Source organism: Orcinus orca, chromosome 1 (assembly GCF_937001465.1).
Source record: "Orcinus orca chromosome 1, mOrcOrc1.1, whole genome shotgun sequence".
Classification (NCBI taxonomy): Eukaryota; Metazoa; Chordata; class Mammalia; order Artiodactyla; family Delphinidae; genus Orcinus; species Orcinus orca.
Genome location: NC_064559.1, coordinates 104,624,895 through 104,651,569, shown reverse-complemented (window position 1 = coordinate 104,651,569; position 26,675 = coordinate 104,624,895). Strand labels below are relative to the sequence as shown.

The 26,675-nt window shown below is 48.4% G+C and overlaps 2 protein-coding genes and 1 long non-coding RNA gene across 5 annotated transcripts in view; 2 read left to right on the top strand and 1 right to left on the bottom strand.

Annotated features, from left to right (window-relative positions):
• Positions 1–10,456, top strand: part of VPS45 (vacuolar protein sorting 45 homolog) — a 79,355-nt gene extending 68,899 nt beyond the window's left edge. For both annotated transcript variants that reach the window (XM_049698609.1, XM_033415586.2), the window contains exons 15-18: positions 4,351–4,956; positions 5,641–5,787; positions 8,674–8,768; positions 10,316–10,456. In XM_049698609.1, the coding sequence (XP_049554566.1) occupies positions 4,351–4,930 (580 nt within the window). In that variant the 3' untranslated portion in view covers positions 4,931–4,956; positions 5,641–5,787; positions 8,674–8,768; positions 10,316–10,456. The remainder of the gene's footprint in view (positions 1–4,350; positions 4,957–5,640; positions 5,788–8,673; positions 8,769–10,315) is intronic.
• Positions 4,816–14,523, top strand: PLEKHO1 (pleckstrin homology domain containing O1). 2 transcript variants are annotated; one of them, XM_004285133.4, is made up of 6 exons: positions 4,816–4,956; positions 5,641–5,787; positions 10,316–10,456; positions 11,180–11,284; positions 11,667–11,768; positions 13,704–14,523. In XM_004285133.4, exons 1-6 carry the CDS (start codon positions 4,927–4,929, stop codon positions 14,406–14,408), a joined length of 1,230 nt encoding a protein of 409 aa, XP_004285181.1. In that variant the 5' UTR covers positions 4,816–4,926; the 3' UTR covers positions 14,409–14,523. The 2 variants fall into 2 exon arrangements, with proteins under 2 accessions (XP_004285181.1, XP_012394284.1); XM_012538830.3 differs by having other exon boundaries at positions 10,316–10,498.
• Positions 14,524–18,011: 3,488 nt separating this feature from the next.
• Positions 18,012–26,675, bottom strand: part of LOC117198531 (uncharacterized) — a 41,596-nt gene continuing 32,932 nt past the window's right edge. Inside the window, exon 5 of the long non-coding RNA XR_007471958.1 lies at positions 18,012–25,535. This is a non-coding gene — a long non-coding RNA (uncharacterized LOC117198531). The remainder of the gene's footprint in view (positions 25,536–26,675) is intronic.

The window sequence follows — 26,675 nt, the reverse complement described above, 5'->3', positions numbered from 1 at the left end:
AAATCTGTGTCAAGTTATGTGGCTTTGGGAATGTTATTAAGTCTCTGTGGCTCAGGTTCCTCATCTATAAAAAGAGAGTAGGGCTTCCCTGGTGGTGCAGTGGTTGAGAGTCCGCCTGCCGATGCAGGGGACACGGGTTCGTGCCCCGGTCCAGGAAGATCCCACATGCCACGGAGCGGCTGGGCCCATGAGCCATGGCCACTGAGCCTGCACGTCCGGATCCTGTGCTCCGCAACGGGAGAGGCCACAACAGTGAGAGGCCCACGTACCGCAAAAAAAAAAAAAAAAAAAAGTAATAAAGTACCTCCTCATAGGAGCATAAGGACTAAATGAAATGAGAGAATACATTTAAAACACTTAGAACTTTGGTATATAGTAAACCATCGAAGGAAATTTGACTAATAATAGTAAATAAGATTGACTGCTGTCTCCAAGTTGGGGATACAAAATCACTACACAAAATGGTTGGATTCCTGTCATCCTCCCACTACATTAATCAGCAGTTCAAGAAGTAGAGGGAAGAGGTGAAGGGTCATCTGATCCATCTCCCTTTTCCCCATTCCTCTCTCAACTCTCTACCATTGTTTCTTCACCTTACACTCATGCGAAGCCCTAAGCCTTTTGTCTATATTACAGCTAAGAGCTAAGATCTAATAAGTTCTGTTCTGTTTTGGTTGTTTTTTTTTTAATAATAAAAAAAGTAAGGCAGCCTTACTTTTAAGGCTAGGGGAGACAAGTTTTAAATGCAGCGTTTTACAAGTTACATAGTCTTTTCAAATAAACAGAAACCTCCTTCCTCCAAGCAGGATTACCTGTGCTTGCCTTTCTCTTGGCAAGATAGCTCTGGAATAAGAACAGAGATTTTTCTAATATCATTCTCCTCATTATTCACCTGCTTCCATTGTGCCTACTCAGCTAACAATATCAAGAAGTCTAGGGACTTGCCTGGTGGTCCAGTGGTTATGACTCCTTGCTTCCACTGCAGGGGGCCCTGGTCAGGGAACTACGATCCCGCATGCCATGCAGTGCAGCCAAAAAAAAATTTTTTTTAAGTCTAAGAAATGAGCCTTACCTTCAGGATGTTTTATGCCAGAAGTTGGCATTTCTTTATTAAGGATCAAAGATTCATATTTTTATTTAAGATTTACAGAGCTGATTACATTATTACCGGTCCTTTATTTTTTCCCTTTAAAAACATTTTTTTTTTTTCAATCTTTTGGCCACACCGCGCGGCATGTGGGATCTTAGTTCCCTGACCAGGGCTCCCCTCCCGTGGCAGCGTGGACTCTTAACCACTGGACCACTAGGGAAGTCCCTAAAAACGTCATTGTAATTACGGTCTCATGCTTTTTTTTAATTTTTTTGCGGTACGCGGGCCTCTCACTGTTGTGGCCTCTCCCGTTGCGGAGCACAGGCTTTGGACGCGCAGGCGGCATGTGGGATCCTCCCGGACCGGGACACAAACCCGTGTCCCCTGCATCGGCAGGCGAACTCTCAACCATGGCGCCACCAGGGAAGCCCTAATTAAGGTCTCATGCTTTTAATGACCTCTCTTCCAGAGATTGAAGTGCCTAGTCAAAATCTCTATGTCCCATTTACTCTACAAAAGCCAAGGTGCTTGTTTTTAGGTAAACAACTGTTTGGATAACAGTTTTTGCCCAGTAAATATGCAGGCAGCAATTCAAAATCCTTATCTCTGATGGCTCACTTTTTCGTCGCTTAAGTGGAGTTACTTATAAAATAGTCAATTTAAGAATAAAGCTACTGACAGTTGTGTCTTATCCATGGTGATGCAGTTAGGGAGGTAACCCCACCATGAGTACCCCCAGTATCTTTTTTTTTTTTTGCGGTACGCGGGCCTCTCACTGTTGTGGCCTCTCCCGTTGCGGAGCACAGGCTCCGCACACGCAGGCTCAGCGGCCATGGCTCACGGACCCAACCGCTCCACGGTATGTGGGATCTTCGCGGACCGGGGCACGAACCCGTGTCCCCTGCATCGGCAGGCGGTCTCTCAACCACTGCGCCACCAGGGAAGCTCCCCCCACCCGTATCTTATCTCCACCAAAGAAGGACATTGAGTTATCTGAGTTATTTTTGTGGTTTGTGTGTGCGATAATGTCAAGCTCACTGAGGAGACAGTGCTGTGAAAATGAGAAATGGAACCCATAAGTTGTTACTCTGAGATTTCTCACTTTCGAGTTGGTCTTCAGAAATAGTCTCAGTTCATAGAACCCAAGTCAGGTGCCACAAGGTTCACCTGGTAGAGAGAAGTAAAGCTTGAAGAACAGGACAGGGGAGGAGTATGGCTTATGGGAAGAGGGATGAGTAGCAAGACAAAGGGAGACAAAGTAAGGGAAGGTAGGGGCAGGATGATAAGATGAGGCAGTGCAGCGGTGCAGGTTAATGAGAGAGAAAACCAGAGATTTATGTAACATCTCCAGGAGCAAATAGGCAGGGAAGGTTCTCCAGCCCACATGCATCTGTTCTGGAATCTGAAAATTACTTTGGAGGGTTTTGATTTCTTAGGAGTCCCTCTGCCTGATATTCCACGAAGCTCCAGCTCCTGCCTGATATAGCACATAGGACCCTAGTACCTTGCATACAGGACATACTCAAATATTTGCTGACTAAAGGAAGATGGGGCAAGTCATGAATTACTTTCTTCCCCATAAACCAGAATCTATTTAAACTAAGAGTCCAAACCACTCCTATCTACCTGGCAAGCAAGCCCTCAAAAGATCAAACAGGGTAGTGTTCTTACCAGTATGATGGGACATTTTGCTTCCTTACTTATGAAGATACCCTGGATTTTCTCATTCTTTTTAAATCACTTGTTAAATAGAGAGGGTGGGAAATAGAGATGGTGGGAAGGGGAGTGTGTGTGTGTGTGTGTGTGTGTGTGTGTGTGTGTGTGTATGAAACCTAAACAGAGTGGAGTCAGAAAACCTGGATTCTAATCTATTTAGCCAGTAACTTGCTGTGTAAACTTGGGCAAGTCCGTTGATTTGCCATGCCCTGTTTCCTCATTTTCCAAGTGGGAATAATATTTATTCTATTGATATATACCTCACAAGGTGGCACTAAAGAGTTAAAGAAATGATATATGAGAGCATTTTGAAAGGGTACATTTCTATATGAGTCTAAAATACAGGAATTAATTAGTATGGTAAATGAAAAGAGGTTAAGAGGAATATTATTGGATTGGGGAAAAGGGGGCCTCAGAAAAGAGAGAAGCCCCCTCCTTTATTTGACAGATACCAGAAAAAGCCAAGACCACTCCACTCCTTAATTTGGCCAACATTTTCTTTTATCTTGAGACATCTCTGAAAAAAGGGGTTCTTTCTTTTCCCTGCTTCTCTGTGCCAGGGATTTGTATTCATTTTGAAGTTACTGTCTGCCTACCATATGCCAGGCAATGTGTTCGTTAGCTCATTATTATTTAGTAATTAGCCCTAGAGGGCAATACTGTATTTTTAAAGGACTTTCATGGGTTATCTCATATATTGCCCTATCTTTCCTTGTTGATGGAATTGGCAGTCACTACTTAATATGTAGAGGAACTGAGGCCCAAAGAAATTCAGTGACTTGACCAAAGACCACGGGGCAGTGATGAAACTAGTACCCAAACCTAGGTTTCTTGACTTTCCTCTTCCTGTTAAATGGGTACTGGGAGAAAAATGAAGTTACCAAGATGCTGGTGTGTGGGCTCTGAGGCAGATCTGGCTTAGGGGTGATCAGCAGAGCCTTCCCCAGCTAGGGCATCCTCTGGGCATTGCGGTAGACAGGATGGAATTTTTACGTGTCAGTGCATCAGGGAGAGATACCAGGTAGTAGGAAGTTTAAGCCTCACCTGGAGCTTGTCTGTAAAGCCACTTGGTCTAACAGACCAGGGCTCTGGAGACAGACAGTTCTATTCCTGCCAGCACTTACAGTGTGTCTGCAAATCCCTCAGCCATTCTGAATCTCACTTTTCTCTCTGTGCAATGGAGATCATAATATGTACCTCGTACTTAGGGTTATTCTCCTGAGGCTCAAATAAGGCCTAAGGCTTTGTAAACTGGAAGAAATGTGTATTAATATTAACTTCTCTTCCACGGAGTCGCCCTTCACATCGGTACCCTCCATAAAACTTTTCCCCAACGGTTGACCTGCCCAGACCACTATCAGTACCACCTAGGGAGTGTGAATTCCAGTTGCCAGTCCTGGGTAACGCGCCCTCCCAGCTCACGTTCTTGTTTTTGTTTTGGCTTTGAGGGGGAGAGGATCCCGATCTAGGTTATCGCCGGTTTTCATAAACCTCCCTGTCTCTCTATCATCCGCTCCATCCGCCCCTGCCGTCTCTCTCGGCAGGTCGGCCCGGGCTGTCTTTTCTGGCTCCACCTCTCGCTCCGGCGGTCTGTGGGAGTCTCGGACTCCCGGCCCCTCCAGACGCCGTTCTCCGGCGGGGTTTAGGTCTGTCTTCTTCACCCTCAGTGAGTCAGAAACAAAGGAGGGGGGTGGAGGGAGCGCACTCTCTCCGGCTCGGCGATTCGCCCTTTATTCTGAACTCGCAACGTCAGCGGGCGGGTGGATGGAGCTGTGGGGCGCGGGCTGGGCCGCCCACAGCGCGCCGGGCCGGGGGAGCGGCCGGGCCGGGCCGGGCGGGCGGGCGGCGGGCGAGCTTTCGGGGGCCCGGGCCGCGTGGGCGCCGGGATGGAGGGCGCCGAGGGGCGGGGAGCGGGCGTGCGTGTGTGTGCGAGCGCGAGGGAGGCCGGCCTTTAGTGTAACCGGAGCTACAAAGAAGGGGAGAGGGAGGGAGGGAGGAGCGGCGGCGGCGGCGCCGGGGGCCTCTCCGCACCCTCCCCCTGGGCAGGAGCCCCCTCGAAGCGGCCTCGGCCCCCGACGCGGGGCCGCCCCTCGGCGCCCGCGTCCGCCCGCCCGCCCGGAATGATGAAGAAGAACAATTCCACCAAGCGGGTGAGTGCGCCCGCCCGCCCCGTGCCCGCCGCTGACTTTGTGCCCCGAGGACCCCAGCCCCGTCGGGGCCGCGGGCGGCCGGGTTGGGGGCCGGGGACGCCCCGCGCCAGCCCCCTCCTTCCGGCCCGTGGCCCGATGGCCGGTCCCCTTAGCCTCGGCCTCGGCGCGCTGGGCCCCACGACGAGGCACCGGCGGGGGCTTTTGTTTGTTTACTTGGGCTGGGGGTTAACTTGGCTGAGTTTCTACCCGACCCCCGGCCTCCCCTTCCTCGGGCGGCTGGCGGCCGCCGGCATCGCGCTCTGCAGCGGCGAGAAGACAATGAGAAATAAAATAAAATGCCGTTAATCCCGGCGCGGCGAGGAGGGAGGCTGGGGGAGGGGGCGGGGGGCTCGGCGGAGACCCGAAGGCCACCCCTCGGCTCCAGCCCGGCCCTCACCCCTTCCACTGGCAGTTCCAGTTGTTTATTTGGGAGAAGGGGGAGGGGAGCGATGGGGAAGCGAGTTCCTTGGAGTGAAAGGCTTTGAAGAAGTGGGGAGCGAACGCGGGTCTCCCAGACTCCAGCTGCGGCGGGGCGGACGCGGGAAGGAGGGGACCGGGGACTGAGGAGGGCGCTGGGGACGGAACGGGAGGAGGAAAAAGCTGTAATCACCTAATCGTGTGGTTCTCATCTGGCTCGGGGGGCAGGGGCCTCAGGATGGAAATCATCAGTCTGCACCGCCTGAGAAGGTCGGCTGGGTCCGGAAATTCTGCGGGAAAGGGATTTTCAGGGAGATTTGGAAAAACCGCTACGTGGTGCTGAAAGGGGACCAGCTCTACATCTCCGAAAAAGAGGTAGGTGCCCTTTGCCGCTAACTATCCCTGTTTTCTCATAGTCCCCACTTTGTCTCTCCGCAGGGGTCTTATCTACTTCTCATCTCCCCCTTACCTCATTCCTCATTTTGTTCCAAAAGCTAGTTCAGCGGTCTGGTTGGTCTCTACCCCCATCTTATCTGCAGAGAAAGGTCACCCTTTAATGAGGAGACTGGAGTTAGAATTAGAAGTTGAGTTTGCATCTTATTTAAAAATTTTTCTTTGGAAATACCTTTCTGACAACCATGATAACTCCCTCCCAAGAATGTCCCAAAAGTTTTAAGTGTCCCCTGCTGGCCCCCACCCTATCCTGGCCTCTAGCTGACCGTAGGATTATTTTTTCTTTGCTGTTGCTGCTGAAACACTGTTCAGCTTATTCTCCACTCCTTCCTGCCCTCCCCATCCCAACCCAGCTAGCCTCCCCTTTCCTGTCTCTCACAGGGACATATACAAGTCATATCAGTAGTGCAGCTGCCCTGAATCACGGAAAACACACATACAACCCAGGGTCAGTCTCACATGACCTCAGGTAGAGTATTTGTAAGTGGCAGTGGTTTCTGTTGAAGGCAGTGTCCCTAACCAACATGTTCTCTGTTCCCCATCCCCACTCCACTGAAAAACAAAGAAGCAGGGAACTCATTCTCCATTCCTTCCTGCCCAGCTGCCCCCCACCAGTTATAGCAGAAGGGAGAATGGAGTTATGAATCCCTGTGTGTCTGTGTCTTTGGGGCTATAGTTAAAATGAAAACCACAGTCCACATTGGGTCAGAACCTGAGCCCACATATTGAATCCAGATTACTCTCTCTGTTATCTCTAATTCTTGGGATAAATGACACATAGTAATATTGAGAAACTGAAATTGCCCCTCTGTAGGTTAGAAGTCATTCCAGTCCCTACCTCTTTGACTGTGTCAGCATCGCCTAGGAGACTGTCCTGAGTTCCCCTAGTAGGATGACCCTCCACCCGCCCCCTCACCCAGGGCTAACTGCAAAGTCCTCCCTGAGTTCTAACCTCTTCTGCTTTCTGCATAGACTATATTTAGGTAAATAAATCCTTTTATGGTATTGAAATAGACACATGCGCAGTCCTAGAGAAAGTATTCATCTGAACAGGACATCTACTGAGGCAGCTAAGAAAGAACTAAGCTGTGCCAGGGCCAAAGAGATCCCTCATAAGGGTATTTAAACCTTGCTGTTTACACTGAGAACTTGGTGATGGAGTGAGGTGAGAAAACACTTTGACAGGAGAATTTATTTTTAAGGGTCACCTCTGCCCAACCCCAAATCCTACCCAAGGTTTTTCCACAATGTGTGGGCTTTCCAGGGGGTGGTTTTTGGCTTTTTTTTTTCTTAGGCAAGTGTCAAAGTGTATCTCCTGTCTTCCCTGAACTCCATAATGGCAGGAAACTCTAGTAGCAATCAGGGAGAACTTCCCACACGTCAGTGGGGAAAACATGTGATCAGGGAAAGGGTAGAAGGAACAAGACATCTTTTTCTTGTTTGTATTTGTTCAAAGAACAGAGTCAGGGGGCAAAAGAGCGTAGTTGACCCTTGTTTGTGGAGGAAGGGGTACTGAGACAGGGGAAAGGATGGAATGACCGCAGCTTAGGATGTCTGGTATCCTGTGAGTCAGGAGCATCTGACCGATCATGGGGCCAACTGCCCACTGCTGAGAAAGGCATAGGGAATAAGCCTATTGGTAGTACTCTTCTTTGGGGCCAGTTTCCACGCTACAAAGGCCTAGGTTAAAGGTGAAACTGATCAAGGACTATAGGCTTTATTCTGTCCACTTCCCAAAAGCTCCAGAGCCAACAGAGTCAAGATTCTTTTTAATATAGTATGATGTTTGTAATTTACATGGGCTTTTTACATTTTATTTATTTATTTATTTTGGCTGCACTGGGTCTTGGTTGCGGCACGCAGGATCTTTGTTGCGTCCTGTGGGATCTTTAGTTGTGGCATGCGGACTCTTAGTTGCAGCATGTACATGGGATCTAGTTCCCTGACCAGGGATTGAACCCCAGCGCCTGCATTGGGAAGCTAGGAGTCTTACCCTCTGGACCACCAGGGAAGTCCCAGTAATTTATATGTTAATGCAGGAAATCCCTAACCCTCTCCCCTAGAATTTGCGCCAGTATTTTTTTGCAACTGCCCCCACCAAAGAAATCCTTCTGTATTTGTTGTTAATAATCGTTTTCTTCATTCTTAGTCAAAGGGCACCTTATGATCATGGAGCTGATGTATAGGAACAGAAACTAGACCTTAGGGAGACCTCATGGTAGAGGAAATTGAGTTCAAGGCATCTTTTTTTGGCAAGCATGGGAAAAATTCCTTTCTGTGGGCTAAGGAGAAAGAATCAGGGGAAAGGGTTGACTTTTGTGGGTGGTAATTATAAATGAGACTGTGGGAATTAGATGGGCAGAAACAATACAGTGGAGAACTAGGGTCTTGGAGTTGTCCATCTTCCCTGGGCACTGGAGTATGCTTGTTTCACTGCTTTACCCCATCTTCTACCCCTGCCTTATGAGGGGCTAACCTCTGTCAATGTCTTCTGCTCCCCAGAGCTCCTTATCAGTCGTGTCCAAGCCAGAATATCTCCCTTTCCCTTCCCTTCCCCTCTGTTCCCCTCCCCTTCCGTTCCCCTCTCCTCCCCTCCCCTAAGGAAAACAGAACAAGTAACTCTTTTCCCCTGGCTACATATACACACCCAGCACTTTCCTCTCCAAGATTTCTGGCCTCTGCTGATAGCCTCAGCTCTGAGGAAGGAGGGGAAGAGGAGTGATGCATCACCCAGCATCCCTGCTTCCATGTTTCTGGGAATTGTTCTGGGACACCCCTTGCCAGCATCTTGTCCACTTTCACCTACAGCCTTCAAGGCTTCTGGTCACTTCCTAGTCCAAAACCCGGGAGCCCAGGATAGGGGAGAGCCCTGGAGGAGCCAGGTCACGTGGAAACAAAGCAAGGTGGGTGTATGAGCAGCCATTCACCTCAATGAGTCTGTGTCAGCCCCCTGGGTCCAGTGCCAAGTCAGAAGGATAGGCAGATACAAGAGCAGAGATCGGCTGGGGGATGGAAGAGAGAACCAGGTGGATTAATGAAGTCACCTCCAGGCACACAATTCCTATTTCAGAGCTTGAGATGTGGGGACTCTTTTGTGAAATACTTCCAGTCAGAGAGGGTAGATGTCTTCCAAGGAACATATGAGGCTACTTTTGACTGTTTAGTTTTAACAAGACAAGTGCTGGTGGTTTTCATCTCTCATCCCAGGAAAACCTGAACAGCTCATTCCACAGGGTCTTCCAGTCCCAGGCGCAAGTAGCAGAGGGTGAAAGGGTTTTCTAATCACAGGCTGCTCCATCCAGGCCAGTGATGAAGACTTCTTTCCTCTTGCAAGCCAAATCACAGCTTCAGAGGATTAGGGCTATGGGAATACCTTAGGGGAGAGGAGAAAAAACCCTGAGAGGTTTAAAACGGACCTTGGCAGAAATGTTAGTAGAATTTGCTTTGTGGCACTCATAAAAGGCTGGTTGGGGTTGGAGGATGTAGACGGAACTGTGGTCTCTGATTAGACATTCAACAAGAGAGTTAAGAGCCAAATGATGGATAGAAATGCTGAGAGTGGAACCGGGTGCAAGATGGATTCTACAAGCAGGAGGGGCTCAGTTTAGACACAAGGAAGAACTTCCTGGCAGTAAGGGCTCAAACTGGAATCATGGAAACAGGTAGCAGAACGCTTTTTTCCAAGTAGTCCTCCAGGGAGAGTATAAATGCATCTTTGCCTAGAGAGCAGTGGATAATTAAGTGGCTTCTCAAGCCCACAGGAGCTAGGTTGGGTTGTCACGGTACCTTGGAAGGAAGAAGGAGGGGTAGGAACTACAGGTGTGTTTTTCACCCTGTCTGAACAAACTCAACAAACTGAACACAGGGGCTGCTGTTCCTATGGTGCTGAAGCTTCTGAAAAGAAGGAGATAGATCAGTCTCTTCATAATAGTATATATTTAAGGAAGGAGCCAGGGGATAATGGGATGGATAAGAAGGCAACAGCATAAACATAGGACAGGGGAGGGCGGAGGCAGCCCTTCGTTCCCTCCAGACATCCCCTGATATTGACCCTGCCTTTACCTCCTCCCTCTGGACAATCAAGGGCCATCCGGGTCTTGCTTACTTCAGGATGATAGGATTAAACTGTTAGTCCTGTAACCATGTCCTTTGAAGGACAAAGTGGGAGTCACAGTGAAGAGAGACCTACTGGGGCTCTGGAAATGGTAGCTTGGCTGAGGGGAGTGGGGACAAGGGGTTTAAATGGAAACCCACCTGAGGAATCAGGACATGGGGGGCTGCCCCCCACTGTCAGGCCTCTGTGGGCCTTGGGTAGGACAGCCTTTCTGTAACCTGTCATCCCTCCCCTCTCAGGCTTCTTCTGGTTCCCAAGACTGGTCAGTAACTAACAATTTGGGAGAAGGGACTAAGTAATTTTATCCTCAGCACCTCACCTCCAACCCTCCCCTAGGTAAAAGATGAGAAAAATGTTCAAGAGGTGTTTGACCTGAGTGACTATGAGAAGTGTGAAGAGCTCCGGAAATCCAAGAGCAGGAGCAAGAAGAATCATAGCAAGTTCACTCTTGCCCACTCCAAACAGCCTGGGAACACGGTACGCTCCGCCTGCCGCCTGGGCCGCCGGAACATCGACCAGGTCAGGGGTGTGGGGAGCAGAGGAGAGCACCTGCCCCTTCAGGATCTCTCTCTCAGCTCTCTTGGCTCAGAGGCCCTGAATTATTGCTCTCCTGCCAGCTTTTATTATTTAACCTGAGAATATCATGGCCATTTCCTTCCTTCCAGGCAAGCCAGCCTTTAAACTGTCCAGCCACAAAGATCATATCTCTCTCCCTCTCTCTGTCTCTGTCTCTCTCTCTCTAACACACACACACACACACAAATACACAAACACACCCCTCTTGGGAGACAGCCACTTTTCCCTGTACTGTGATAGGCGGTTGAAATTCTGAATCTAATTTCTCTTGTCTGAGGAAACCCAGGGAAGCCATTCCTGTCAAATTCTATTTCTTCAAACATTTAAAGATCTTTATTTTAGTACCTGTCCTTCCCCAAACCTCCTCTAATTATCTCCAGTGCCGTATTAATATCTGGTACCCTTCTAAGCTCCTCATTGGTCGTTTCTAAAACAGCCTCCAAGCAGTGGCATTTTGCAGGAATAGAGGCTGATTTCCTTTAGTTACAGATGACTCCAGAAGTAGAATCTCTCTCCTTCCAAGAGCTGGGTCTAAGAGAATGAGATTATAATTTCTTACTTCTTCACTGTCAAGGTGAGGCCAAATGTAAAACCCTGACTGAAACAAGAATCTTCTCCTCACAGGCACCCAACTTGATCTTCCTGGCAGTGAGTCCGGAAGAGAAGGAATCATGGATCAACGCCCTCAACTCCGCCATCACCCGCGCCAAGAACCGCATCTTGGATGAGGTCAGGAGGTTTATTGTGGGGAAGGGGACGCTGAGGCAGAGGGAGCAGAATGACTCACTGAAGAGGGAAGAGGATGGTGTGGGCCCCATTTACTAGCTCCCCACCAGCTCTGCTCTTTATTTCCCTTTTGAAACCCTATTCTCCTTCTGACTTCTAAGTCTTTTCTGCCAACTTCTCTTTCCCCACTTTCTGATGCATGGGCCAGCCCTGGGCCAGCTTAAGGAGCCCCTTCATGTCCAATACATCCCTTGCCCTTGGATTTGCTCAGAAATTGTTCATGAGGTGGGATTATTCCCAGTCCAGGCATGTTCAGGCCTCAGGGGAAGCTGGGTTGGGACAGAGTCTCCAAATAGCACCCATGACTCACAGTGCATCTCTTCAGGTCACCGTTGAGGAGGACAGCTATCTCGCACACCCAACTCGAGACAGGGCAAAAATCCAGCACTCCCGCCGCCCCCCAACTCGGGGACACCTAATGGCTGTGGTATGTAAGACTATAAGAAAGTAAAAATTGGACTTCCCTGGTGGCGCAGTGGTTGAGAGTCCGCCTGCCGATGCAGGGGACACGGGTTCGTGCCCTGGTCCGGGAAGATCCCACATGCCGCGGAGCGGCTAGGCCCGTGAGCCATGGCCGCTGAGCCTGCGCGTCCGGAGCCTGTGCTCCGCAACAGGAGAAGCCACAACAGTGAGAGGCCCGCGTACCGCAAAAAAAAAAAAAAAAGAAAGAAAGTAAAAATTGCTGAAGGGCCAACTCCACGTCAGTTCATCTCAGACAGGACTGTATCTCAGACAGCCCACCAGAGGCATTTGTGTACCAAGGTCAAAGGCTAGGGAAGTCCCTCCACCCTGTTCCCTTTCTTGATTCCTCCAAACCAAAAATATTTAGTCAGCACCTACTGTGAATTTGAAAGTCCTGCCCTCAATAAATGTATCATCCTTTGGGGAAAATGAGATATACCCACAAGGGAAGTGAAAAGTAGAAGAGATGAATACAGTACAAGGCAACATAAGCTACTGTCTGGTGGCTAGCTGTCCTGACGGATAACAGCATTATGTATCACAGGCACTTAGAGGAACAAGGATTTTCTTTCATTTGTCTGAGCGCTAAGTGTCTAGGGAAAGAGGCACTCGGGTATAGTAGAAAGAGCATGGGGGCCTCCCTGGTGGCGCAGTGGTTAAGAATCCGCCAGCCAATGCAGAAGACACGGGTCCGAGCCCTGGTCTGGGAAGATCCCACATGCCGCGGAGCAGCTAAGCCCATGCGCCACAACTACTGAGCCTGCACTCTAGAGCCCGCGAGCCACAACTACTGAGCCGCATGCCACAACTACTGAAGCCCGTGCACCTAGAGCCCATGCTTCCAACAAGAGAAGCCACCACAGTAGAAACCTGTGCACCACAACGAAGAGTAGGCCCCGCTCGCCACAACTAGAGAAAGCCCGCACACAGCAACAAAGACCTAACACAGCCAAAACTAAAATAAATAAAATAAAATTAATTAATTTTTAAAAAAAAGAAAGAAAGAACATGGGCTTTGGAATCAGACAGAACTGGATTGGAACCTAGCTTTGCAGTGTACTCTGAAGCTGCCCGCCTCCAACTGTAAAGTGGGGCAGTAATCATGCCCACTTGAACGGTTGCTGTGAGGAGTGATTGAAACAACATATGTATCAATACATATAAGGTGCTGAATACCATTATCACTTTTTTTTTAATTACAGTATTCTGGAAATAGAACAAGTTTTATTTTAAGGCAAGAAGTTCTGAGGTCCAAATAGCAGAGGGGGTTGAGGTGTGTGGCTCAGAGAATACAGATGGAAAAGGACAGTTACCCTGCCATGCCAGGCATCCTGTATGTGTCAAACCCAACTGATGCTTAGAGTCCACAATACAGAGGAAAAAGACACTCTTCAGGAAGCTCGTAGTAAAATGGAAAATATGGGAAACAAGCAGGAGAAATTATTTTTTTAATAAATTGGTATTTTAAAAAAATATTTATTTGCTAACTTGGTTTGGCTGTGCCGCGTCTTAGTTACGGCACGCAGGGTCTTTAGTTGCGGCATGCTGCCTCTTATTTGCGGCATGCATGCAGGATCTAGTTCCCTGACCAGGGATCGAACCCAGACCCCCTGCATTGGGAGCGCGGAATCTTACCCACTGGACCACCACGGAAGTCCCCCAGGAGAAATTACTTTAAGTCACAGAAAAATAAAAGAAAGAAAGAAGTTTAAGTCACTATCAAAGGAATAAGCAATAGGAAACAAAGTCAGAGGGCTGTGTCAGGAGTGGGGGCTTCTCATTCAGGGAAGGCACATTGAGGAGGGAAATGACCACAGCTTGCTTCTCTTTCAGGCAGTCAGTCCTGAAATGCTCACTAACGACAATCTACCCCCTTCATTCCCTCCTTCTCCCTCTGCAGGCTTCAACCTCTACCTCGGATGGCATGCTGACCTTGGACCTGATCCAGGAGGAAGACCCTTCCCCTGAGGAACCAACCTCCTGTGCTGAGAGCTTTCGAGTCGACCTGGACAAGTCTGTGGCCCAGCTGGCAGGCAGCCGGCGGAGAGCAGACTCAGACCGCATCCAGCCCTCCTCGGACCGGGCAAGCGGCCTTCCCCGACTTTGGGAAAAGCCAGACAGAGGGGCCACCTACACCCCCCAGGCACCCAAGAAGTTGAGCCCCGCAGAAAAAGGCCGCTGTGCCTCCCTGGAGGAGATCCTGTCTCAGCGGGACACTGCCGCAGCCCGCACCCTCCAACTGCAGGCCCAGGACCCCCCGACCCCCATCCCACCCCACCCGGGGCAGCTGTCCCGGATCCAGGACCTGGTAGCAAGGAAACTGGAGAAGACTCAGGAGCTGCTGGCAGAGGTTCAGGGACTGGGAGACGGGAAGCGAAAGGCCAAGGACCCCCCTCGGTCTCCTCCCGATTCTGAGTCAGAACAGCTGCTGCTGGAGACAGAGCGGCTGCTGGGAGAGGCGTCATCAAATTGGAGCCAGGCGAAGAGGGTGCTCCAGGAAGTCAGGGAGCTGAGGGACCTGTACAGACAGATGGACCTGCAGACCCCCGACTCCCACCTCAGACAGCCCAGCCAGCATAGCCAGTACCGGAAGAGCCTGATGTAGAGGAAGGTGACAGAGTCTGGAACGTGTGGGGTGGACAGACTCTTATCTCCAAGTGTTGCAGGATACAGCTTTTTTATTTACCTCAGTCAAAAAAGAAAACAAAAACACAATCAAATTCGTTGCTCTTGCTGCTGCCCGACCCTCCTACAGCCCTTATTTCCCAAACTCCTTTCCCCCCATCTATCTCTCTGAGACCTAAATTGCCTCAGATCTGGGGAGGAGGTGACCCCTACAGCAGTATTAAGAAGCTTTCACCTGTATGAAGAGAGAGAGGGTGACGGAGGCACAGTCTGACCGTATTACACGCACCACCCCTCTGAGGTGTGGTGAGGAATATCCTGCTGCTCCCAAAGATGTATCTGGGCTCCTAAGTTTAGAGGGGGAGGTGTGGGCCGTCTCTTGTGTCCCATTCCAAGTTTTCAATCTGAGGGTGAAATTTCAGCCACTCAGCCCTAGCTCAAGAGATGTGGGAGCCAGTGCCACCTGTCCACGCACACACAAGTGAAATTTATCCCAGTCCCGAGGAGGGTTTGTGCGATTAAAACACCCCCAGCCCCGCCGCCGGGCACTGGCTTCTCACGCCTAGCAGCCTCTGATTGCGATCACGCTGCCTGGCTTTCTTGTATGAGGTGTTTCTTCCCTTCCTCTCATACCCTTCCCAACACTGATTCAGAGATACAGCCCTGGACGGATGGGATGGATTTGGTCATTTGGCTAGGGGCGCCTAGCACAGGGGAACCGGGGACAGTCAACCCCACGGAAGAACCAAACTAAAACGGAAACTGATTTGTGATGCAAGCTGGGTAGGATGAAGGGGAAAGCCAAATATATGCCCAGGTTCCTCTTTCGGCCAAGCTAGGGTTTCCTGTAGCCTCTCCCTCTCCTTCCTCGAACCTTACTTCCAACACTAATCAAGCCCCAGCTTTAGAAAAACATCTTTATGCTCACACCACCACCCTCCTGACCACCTCTGCAGCTGCCAGACTCCCCGACATTCTTGTCTGCGGTAGAGACTACACAGCTCATTTTGATTGCTTCTTCCCTCTGAAGTTTCTAAGATCAGGTTTAATAACAGTGATAGTGTCCAGAGAAGAAGAAGGCGACATATGAATGATTTTTGGAAAGAAGGGGACAGTCCCGTGAATCAAGTAATGAAGGGTTAAAAAAAAAACACTTTGAAGTACAGTTGACCCTTGAAAAGTGCGAGGGTTAATCCACCTGTAAATTAACAGTCAGCCCTCCATATCCATGGTTCCTCTGCACCTGAGGGCTCAACCACCCGCAGACTGTGTAGTACTGTAGGGTTTATTGGAAAATATCTGCATGTAAGTGGATCTGCGCAGTTCAAACTTACGTTGTTCAAGGGTCAACTGTAGACCCCTTGCTTCCTGATCCCCTTCCCTAGGTCCCCTCTCACCTCCAAGAGCCAAAACCTAGAGTTCACCTAAGGGTGAGAGGGGAGAAGAGGAGAAAATGGGGACAAACTGTGCATACGTCCTGGCCACAAAGCTGCCCTCGTGTGACATTCAGGAAGGTGGGGTAGGAGGGAAACAAGGAAAATCCTTTGGGCAAAACACAGACCCTCAATTGCCACTCTTCTGCTCTGACATTACTCCATAACCCCCGTAAGCAAGATGGGGGAATCCGTCCAAGTTGAACATCTGTAGGGAAGAGAGATTCTCATGCTCTTTCGGTCCCCACCAGTCACAGTCATGAAGATTTCCCCTAGATTTATCCTGTAGATAACTAAATCACATGTATCCTTGAGTGAGGAGAGTACACCAGAGTGCCACCTACATGTCATTCCCAGAGTCTCCTGGGGTAGGAGGGCAGGGAGCCTGGGTCTCCAGACTTCCTATCCTCCAAACAAGTTTTGCTCACCTAAACTCTAAGCATGGTCAGCAGAGCTACCCGTTGTCACAAATATTGAAAGCCTAGGTTAAAATATTTACTTTCTATATGTAAGTCTGCATTTTTGTATTAATTTATTTTACCAGCATTTGCCTTTTTCTCTCTTTCTTTTCCTTGTCGCTCCCACATAATGAAGAAAAAGACAAAAGCAAGAATGACATATATATCCCAACATGCCAATTATCTGTGGCTCCCAGGGGAGCTAGAGGATGGAGGGAGACACCGGAGAGGAGAAAGGTGAGGGGAAGCAGAAAAGAAAGATCAGGGACCCCGGGAGACTAAGGGTTGGGCGCTGGGCTCCTGCAGTCTTAAGGCACCAAAACCAGGCCACAAGGTGGTAAGATGAGGCCAGCTTTGGAACCAGACAGATCTGGGTTCAAATTCTGACTTTTTAGTTATGAGACCCTGGGCAAGGCACAAGCTTTCCAAGTGTCAGTTTTCTCATCTGCAAAGTGGAAATGTAAAGACAATGTATGGAAAATGCCTGCCAGCTGGTAAGTAGCTGCTGGGGCAGCTGCTGCTATTATTAGTTTGACTCAGTGGGCTATTAACAGTAGCTCAGGTGGTAGGAGTACAGTTAGAATGAGGCTTAGGGGATGGGGTTACTGTCACTGTGTTCTGGTACACGAGTTGATCCAGTCCACAGACTGTGCCCATAAGCCTTTCTTCAAGGAGAGAGAATACCAGGTACTGGGCTAAAGGCCAGAGATAGAAAGAAGGGAGAAAGCTTGATCTCCTGTCTTCAAGAATTTCAGAGCTTAGCACAAAGCCAGGCTCCCCGCTAGAAAAACAGCTTAAGAGCGTACGCTGGTGGTGGGCTGCTAGCGTGATCTCTGTTAAGGAAGCATGAGCACCGGCACTGTGGCTGCAGGATAATGATGCTGGAACTCTAGCTTTTCCCTCCTCCCAGATCCGTCTTCCCTCACTGCATCACTCCAGTTTCTTTACCTGAAATATTTCCCTTACTTCCTCCCAGTCACGTGTTCTGGGGCAAATGGGTGGATTGAGTAGGGGTGCGGGGCAACCTGCTTACTACACAGTTGCCGATAGACGTTTTTCAGGATATGTATTTTTCTTCCTCCTTTCCTCTCTTCCAACATCTTTGCTATATTCTTTTCTTACACAAATGAACTGGAAAAGGGAGAATCTTTTGGGAGGCCCCAGGCAAGGGAGATGAGGAAATCCAGTACACACAGAGTTGACATGGGGTGAGGGGTAGAGACAGGTAAAGAACTAAATGCCATTTCCTATTTCAATGACATTTTCCTCAACTTTTCCTGTTCTTCCCCCATTAACTTGTAGAGGTTTGGGGAACAGAGTGCGGTACAGTCCTGACTGGCCTCCATTAGGAAGAATATCTGAGGTGTTGACCTGGAAAGCTGATGAATTAATTTGCATGCTATTTCCACAGCATAGCTGTAGGTTGTTTAGGGTGAAAAGAAAAGGAAAAAAAAACAAGTTTTTCTAACTCCCGCTCCAGCCGTCACAAACCAATGCCGTGCCGACCCTAGGGAAATAGCTTTGCCTCCTTCCCTGCCCTCTCCCAGACCCTCTGCGAACAGTAAGCTCTACCTCATTACACACAAAAAGCAGCCCCGAAGAATCTCTCCCCTTTCTAAACCTTACAGGCAAGGGGACCCAGCCCCATTCTGCAACCCTCAAAGCTCAGCTACAGCCCCTCCCCTTGACACTCCCTCCCCTTGCTGGGTTCGTTCTTTTTTCTGCTTTCTTCCTACCTCCGAGTCTCCCAACAACAGCAGCCAATCCCCAGGCTGCTCTAGAGCCACACCATATATGGAGAGGTTGAAAAGAAACCCGAGTAAATGTGGGAGCGAACACACCACACACACACACACACACACACACACACCCTAACACACACGCTAACAGTTTTTGAGCGCCTCTCTGCACGTGACCCTGTGTCTATTTGTCTGTGTGTTTGACACAAGTCCCACCATTCCCTGCCCCACCCAAGAACGAGGAACCTGTTTGCTATTCCCGGCCTTTATTCATGCCCCCTGAGACCATCAATCCAACCAGTTGCCTCTGACCTAGATTCTCTGCACTAATTACAATCCTAACGAGATCTAACAAACATACAACTTAGCACAGCTGAGACCCTCGAGGTCAATTAGTACAGCCCAGCTCAGCTCAGGAAATGGGAGATGGAGCCAGAAACTCTTGTACTTGCCTCACCCCGGCTGCGGCCCCAACCCCAGCCTGGGCTTGAAAGCAGCCTTGAGGAGAATGCAAAAATTAGCAAAACCAGCTTAAAAATAAGATCTTGGAGAGTTAACGAGTATGGAGAGAACTGCGTTAAGGTTGGGGAGAATTGGAGAATACAGATGTCCTGCTCTTCCTAAGTTATCAGGAGGGAGAGGCTGATGCAGCTACAGAAAGGAGGGACATAGGCAGTTTTCATTTTCGTAAAGACAATACGGAGAAGAGTAACTTAGAGAAGAGCAGGTAACATAGAACTGTTGATCTGCATCACAGCCTCCGACTTATTCCCTCCTCCTCTTTGCTTTCTCCTTTGGACAAGTTGGATTTATCTCCCCTGTCTTTCCTGCTGGTTTGGAATAGCTCTGAAATCACCTCTTTCTTTCAAAAATACTAGACTCAACCTCATTCTTGCTTTTCCTCTTCCATATAGCAAAACCATGACAGCAAACAGCCCCTTCCTCCTAAGAAACACAGAAAAATCTAAAATAAGGGTAATCAGTTTTGGGTTGACAAAGTGTTGTCGGACATTTGAGGATGATGCCTAAACTGTCTTCTAGATGAAGAATGAGAGGAAATGGCCACAAGTGGTAACAATGGGAATGTAGTTGCTTTTGCAAATTTGTCCTACCTGGCAGCAAATGCAGTGCAACAGAAAGAAGATTGAGCAGGGCAATGTGGCTCGTTCCCCGTTTTACTGGGTTCCTTTCTTTAGGTGGCAAAACAAGGCAGTGGAATGGTTGCCTGTCCTATATCCTCTGCCTGCAGACCAGTTGTCCTAACCTCATCCCTAACGCCTGTGGCTCTATCAAGGAGGGAGGTGGAAGGAGAGGGCTAGTGGAATCCTCTACACCCGAGTGGGGGAGTGGACTTGGAGCCGCTGCAAGAGCAGAATGTCCTTCTTCCCCCAGCCTTTACCCAGCCTCGTTCAGAGCGCTGCATCCTGCTGGCACCCTGACTCCTCCACAGTCCACTGCCGCAGCAACCAGGAACCCGCAGGGCAGGATGATTCACATAGCATCATGTCTGTATGTTGATGATTCCCAATTTCCTTCCCTGGCCTAACCCCCGGCTCTGGGATCAAGGCACTTACAGCTAAGTACCTATTTGGCATCTTTACTTGGGTGTCTAACAGGCATCTTTTTTTTTTTTCTTGTGATGAGAACTCTTAGGATGTATTAACTTCTTTTAATACAATTTTAAAGGTTATACTCCATTCACAGTCATAACAAAATATTGGCTATATTTCCCATGTTGTACAATACAACATCCTTGAGCCTATCTTACACCCAATAGTTTGTACCTCCCACTCCCCCACTCCTATATCCCCCTCCACTGGTAACCACTACTTTGTTCTCTGTATCTGTGAGTCTGCTGCTTATTTTGTTATATTCTCTAGTTTGTTATATTTTTTCAGATTCCACATGTAAGTGACATCGTACAGTATGTGTCTTTCTCTGTCTGACTTATTTCACTTAGCGTAATGCCTTCCAAATCCATCCATGTTGCTGCAAATGGCAAAATTTTATTCTTTTTTATGGCTGAATAGTATTCCATTTTAACAGGCACCTTAAATTTAAGTGTGGTAGATCCTTAAATAATGGCCCTCAATGAATCAACCTCCATCCATGCTCTTGCATTGTGAGTTTACTTCTCCCACTCAAGAGGCATTGCTATTTCTCCAAGTGCTGTCTGAATCTGGGTTTGCCTTGTGACTTGCTTTGACCAGTAGAACGTGCAATTGTGTAAGTTCCAGAGTTTAGGCCCTAAGAGGTCTCACAGTGTCCTCTCTGGCCCTCTTAAAATTTAGCTGCAAGTAAGAAACCTGGCCGAGCATCTTTGGGATATGAGACCATGTGGGGAAAGAGGCATTGAAACCGCGCGAAACCATCCCAAACATCTGAGCCTCTGGGCAAACGCAAGCTAAATGCAGCACAACATGCAAGACCAAAGACCAACCATGCAGTCAGCCCACAGTATTGTGAGAAATTAATAAATCATTGTTGTCTTAAGCCACTAAGTTTGAGAGTGGTTTGTTATTCAGCAGTAGAAACTGAAACACTAAAGTAGGAAACTGCAATACTTAAAACCCAAAACACAGGACACTGGCATTGGGACCAGGCAGTAAACAGAGGCTAGAAGGGCAGCCAAGAGACTATTAGTAGAGGCTGGATGATCGGGGAGGAAATTACCATTGGACGCTGGAGAAAGGGTTACCTTGTGTTAAATAGTGGTGGAATAATTTATGAAACTGTCACCTATGGTACTTTGGAAGATAGAAAATGTACCTAATGAGCTTATTGGAGGTAGCTAAGGAGATTTCCAGGCAGAATGTTGAAAGTACCAGTAAGCTTTTCTTAGCTGTAAATGATAAGGTATTTTTGCAAGAGAAAGGAACCAAAGAAGGAACCATTCAGTTTGCAAGCAAAATTTATTGGAAAAATAATAGAGAGACAGGAACAGTCTCCAGCCAGAAAAACTTTCACCAGTGGTAATTCAGGAGAATGATCTGATGGAGGAGACCCTCCTGCCGGTGAAATGATTCAGGTATTTGAAAAGTATAGGGAAATGACTCATACAAGGAGATGAAAATTGGCTGATTGTTACTAAACTGCTTTGGCATCTTATGGGGAGACAAGGAAAAGCAATTACCAACCAATTGAAATTAAGTGTGAAAGCCTGAGGCTTCTTTGGTAGCTTACAAGGAGGTCCTTCTCTCCTGCTGTTAAGAGAGCAGTAAAGAATGAAGACCCAACTCAGAAACTAGTAGAGATGCAGAACTTCAAAGACAAACTTTCACCTGAGGCAGGAAACTAGAACCTTCGGACAGGGTAGATCTGTTGTGCCAGGGCCAGGGCCCTAGTTGAGAAAACCTGTACTGGAACCCTGACACATGGAGTGGGGACATCCGGTATCCTCGGATGGTAGATGTCCCTGAAGACTTTGGTTTCCCATACAAAAGTGATCCACCCCTCCCCGTTAAGAGCTAGCATCACCTATCCCCAGTAAAGGCCCCTCCCTAGAAGGTGGCAGAGGTCAGGATCTGACCCCATCTCCTTTTCTGGCTGCCAGGATGATAACTGGTGCTAAGTCACAGCACAATTCAGCTGAGAACATGTTGGACCTCAGAAGGAAGAAAAGGAACTAACACCCAGCATGTAACAGCAGGAGCAGGAGAGGATGCCATGGATTAGATTTTTTTTTTTTTTTTTTTTTTTTGCGGTACGCGGGGCCCTCACCGCTGTGGCCTCTCCCATTGCGGAGCACAGGCTCCGGATGCGCAGGCTCAGCGGCCATGGCTCATGGGCCCAGCCACTCCGCGGCATATGGGATCTTCCCAGACCGGGGCACGAACCCGTGTCCCCTGCATCGGCAGGCGGACTCTCAACCACTGCGCCACCAGGGAAGCCCCATGGATTAGATTTTGAGTGTGCTTGATCAAGGGTACCAGAATATAAAACTGGATAAGAAAGAGTTTATTAATTTAGGGGCACTCTCTTGGGATATAGGGTTTACATTTCATCAAGGACACCAGAGTTGTTTCCAATGTGTTCTTAGAGTGCTCCTAGAAGCCTGGAAAAAGTGATGTCCCACACTGAGCAAAGTTGGAATGCTGGAATTGCCACATCAGACGGTGGAGGAAAGGATTAAAAAGCTTAGGGAGTGGACATAGTGGAATGGATCTATTATTTGAGGCCTGAAGACCCACCAAAGGATTATATTTCATGGAAGGTTCAGAAGACAAACCATTCACCACAGCCACTAGAGGGGCACCAGCATCACTGAGTTCAGTGGTGGCTCGTCTCTGCAGAGCAGGAGAGGCAATCACAGAGCTGGGATCATTGATAGCAATGGAGATAATCAAACCCCCCTCCCCATCTCCATCAGTTGAGGCCAAGTGGCAACAGTAGGAACCAGGGGGTCACAATTATCTTAATGAACAGCAAGATTGAAGGGCCAACCAAGGGGGCTTAACCCACAGAGATCTGAGTTGGTTAATGGAACACGATATCCCTAGGGACAAAATAGATGGGCATTGTTTAATATATAAAAAGAATGCAAGAGGGCTTCCCTGGTGGCGCAGTGGTTGGGGGTCCGCCTGCCGATGCAGGGGACGCGGGTTCGTGCCCCGGTCCGGGAAGATCCCACGTGCGCGGAGCGGCTGGGCCCGTGAGCCATGGCCACTGGGCCTGCGCGTCCGGAGCCTGTGCTCCGCAGCGGGGGGAGGCCACAACAGTGAGAGGCCCGTGTACCGCAAAAAAAAAAAAAAAAAAGAATGCAAGACTAGGTGAACAGGGAGCTGAACACTGTTGCCCCAATAAGAAAAAATCATGATCCCTTGATGTGGAGAAATTGGAACCCTTGTGCACTGTTGGTGGGAGTGTAAAATGGTGCAGCCATTATAGAAAACAATATGGTAGTTCCTCAAAAAAATAAAAATAGAATTACCATATGATCCAGCAATCCCACTCCTGGTATATATCCAAAAGAATGAAAGCAGGATCTTAAAGAGATATTTGCACATCCATGTTCATAGCAGCATTATTAACAGTGGGCCAGAGGTGGAAGTAACTCAAGTGTTCACCAAAGGATGAATGGATAAACAAAATGTAGTATATACATACAATGGAATATTATTCAACCTTAAAAAAGGAAGGAAATCCTGTCATATACTACACCATGGATGAACCTTGAGGACTGCTAAGAAAGCCAGTCACAAAAAGACAAATACTGTATGCTCCCGCTTACATGAAGTATCTAAAATAGTCAAAGTCATATAAACAGGAAGTAGAATGGTGGTTTCCAGGGGCTGCAGGGAGGGGGAAATGGGTTGTTTTTTAATGGATGCAGTTTCAATATTGCAAAATGAAAAATTTCTGGAGCTGGGTTGCACAACATTGTGAATATGCTTAACACTACTCAACTGTACAGTTAAAAATGGTTAAGATGATAAATTTTATGTTTTTTACCACAGCTAAATATATTTTTTAAAAAACACCTTATAGGGCTTCCCTGGTGGCGCAGTGGTTGAGAGTCCGCCTGCCGATGCAGGGGACGCGGGTTCGTGCCCTGGTCCGGGAGGATCCCACGTGCCGCGGAGCAGCTGGGCCTGTGAGCCGTGGCCGCTGGGCCTGCGCGTCCGGAGCCTGTGCTCCGCAACGGGAGAGGCCACGACAGTGAGAGGCCCGCGTACCACAAAAAAATAAAATAAAATAAACACTTTATAAAAAAGTCATAATCCCTTGTCCAGTTCAAAGACCTGAAACTGCTTTCAGACTTGAAATCTATTGAATGAAAAAGTGTCCAAGTCCCCAGGAGAAAGGAGCCTGCAATGTCACAGCAAGTATACACTGTAATAATTCTACCAGTCCTTCTTGCAAAGGGACTCACAGCCATTTTACTTGGGTGACTGTAAACTAGGAGGTTGGGGGGGAATAACCGGCAGGACACAGGCTCTGAAATGATACTGATATTCAGAGACCTAAAATGTCATTGTGGACCCCCATTAGAGTGATGGACATGGGCCAGGTCAAAATGGAGTCCTGGCTGAAGTCAGCTTAAAGGGGGTCCACTGGGTCCATGGCCCCACCTAGTGGTCGTTGCCCCAGTCCCTGAACGTGTAGCTGGGATTGCTATATTTGGCAGTTGGCGAAGCCGCCACATTGGGTTATTGGTTTATGTGATAAGAGCTTTCACAGTGGAGAAGGACAAATGGAAACCTCCAAAACTGTGCACCTCTCCCCACTCCTCTGCTCCCCAGACAAGATGGTAAATAAAAAACAATACCCCATTTTGGAGGGAAGATAGAAATCAGTGCCGCTCTTTAGGATCTTAAGGATGCAGGGATGGTGGTCGCTACCATACCTCTGTCTAATTCACCAGTCTGGGTCCTGCAGAAAACAGATAGATCCTGGAGAATGACTGTAGACTGTTGCCAGTTCAACTCCACCCCGATTGCAGCCACCACGCTGGACATGGTCTCATTGCTAGAGCATATAAATATGACTTCAAGTACATGATATGTGGCCACTGATTTAGCAAATGCATTCCTCTTTATCCCAATCAGGAAAGAGGATCAGAAACAGCATTCATGTGGACTGAACAACATGCATTTAGTTTTTTCCCCAGGCTGTGGTAACTCTCCAAATCTGTGTCGTGATATATTCAGAAAAGATCTAGACCATCTCGACATCCCGCAGAATATCACATCGATCCATTGCATCAATGACATTATGCTGTTTCAGGAGACTGAGCAAAAGGTGGCTAGCACCTTAAAGCCTTGGTAAGACACAAGCACTCAAGAGGGTGAGATATAAACTCTAGGAACATTCAGAGAACTGCCCCTTCAGTAAAGTCATTTGGGGTCCAGTGGTAGGGGTAAGCTAGGACACCCATCTAAAGAAAAGGCAAATTGCTGCATCTTGCATCCACAAAGAAGGAAACACAATCCCTGGTGGACCTCTTTGTTCTGGAGACAATACGCTCCACCCCCTAGGAATACTGTTGTAGCCCATATACTGGGAGACACACAAAGTTGCAGCTTTTTTTTTTTTTTAGAAGAGCTTACACTTTTATTTATCCTAACCCTGATTCCAGTCTGACTCCAGAAAGTAACTATTCACTCATTGATCCAACTAATATTTTTTGAGGACCTCCTATGTGCCAGGCACTGTTCTAGAAGCTTGGAATATAAGTTACACAAAAGAGACAGCTCCGAGCCTTCCTGGAGTTTGTAGTCTAGCAAGAAGAAGTATTTCCATGGCCACCTCCTTGGCCCCAACCACCATCTCTCACCTGAACCACCACAGGAACCCCTGCGTCTCCCTGCTTCCACTCTCACTCCCTTTCCATCCAGGTTCCACACAACAGCCAGAGTGACATTTTAAAAATACGTTAGGGACTTCCCTGGTGGTCCAGTAGTTAAGACTCCACGCTTCTAAAGCAGGGGGCCCCGGTTCGATCCCTGGTCAGGGAATTAGATCCCGCATGCCGCAACTGAAAAAAAAAAAAAAAAAGATCCTACATGCCGCAGCCAAAGATTCCACATGCCGCAACTAAGACCCGTCGCAGCCAGATAAATAAATAAATATTTTAAAATACATATACATACATATATAAGTTATATCATGCATGTCACTCCCCAAGGCTGCAGCTTTGAGTGGGGCCTCAGGGATACTGAGCCTCATCAGCAAAAGGAGGTAGAACTGCTACTACATGGGACAGGAATATGTGTGGAACTCAGGTATCCATTTGGGCACCTCTTGGCACTCTGTGGCCTAACTGTGACATGAATGACAAGCACAGCCCAGCCTGTGAAGGGTGAGGGTATCAGGGCTCAGACCTCCTCAAGAATAAGGGTGTGGGTTACACCACCCAGTAAGCTATCAAGACCAGCAGAGGTGACGGTGGACTGATCTCCAGAAGAGAGGGAGACTGGAATTTAGAGTAGATAATGGAGCAGGGAGACAATAAGTTACCAGCTGTAGCCCCAGGACCAACCACAGCAACAGACAGTGGTTGTCCCACAGACCTCCCTTTTCGAAGTCCCTTAGGACCCTGGAGAGCTCCCCCTGCTTCTCCTCTTCCCCACTCAGCAGATGGAATCCTTAGAGCACTTCACGTTACTTGCCTACTTAAAACCATCGAAGGGACTTCCCTGGTGATCCAGTGGTTAAGACTCTGAGCTGCCAACGCAGGGGGTGTGGGTTCGATCCCTAGTCAGGGAACTTGATCCTGCATGCGGCAACTAAGATCCCGCATGCAGCAATGAAGATCCCACGGGATGCAACTAAGACCCAGCACAGCCAAATAAATAAAAAAACTTTACACACACACACACACACACACACGCACACACACACATAAAGCCATCCAAGCTTCTCGTCACTCTCAAAATAAAAATCCAAACTTCTTCCCCTTCATCATCTGACCCATGCACGTCTCCCACTTTATGTTGCCCAGAAGCAGCCACACAGACTTCGTTTCTGTTCTTCAAACACACCAACCTCTTTCCTACCTCGTGACCTTTGCCCTTCCTAGTCGTTCTGCCTAAAAAAACACTAGTTCTCTTCCTTAAAATTTTTTTCAAATGTCAGCTCCTCTGAGAGCTCTTTACTGGCCACTCTGTCTCAAAAG

Bases quoted from the DNA above. Each gene is read 5' to 3' on its own strand.
- PLEKHO1 (XM_012538830.3), top strand. From the start codon at position 4,927: ATGATGAAGAAGAACAATTCCACCAAGCGG. The intron at 4,957-5,640 runs GTGAGTGCGCCC...CTCGGGGGGCAG, and splicing joins AGAACAATTCCACCAAGCGG to GGGCCTCAGGATGGAAATCA. The intron at 5,788-10,315 runs GTAGGTGCCCTT...ACCCTCCCCTAG, and splicing joins TCTACATCTCCGAAAAAGAG to GTAAAAGATGAGAAAAATGT.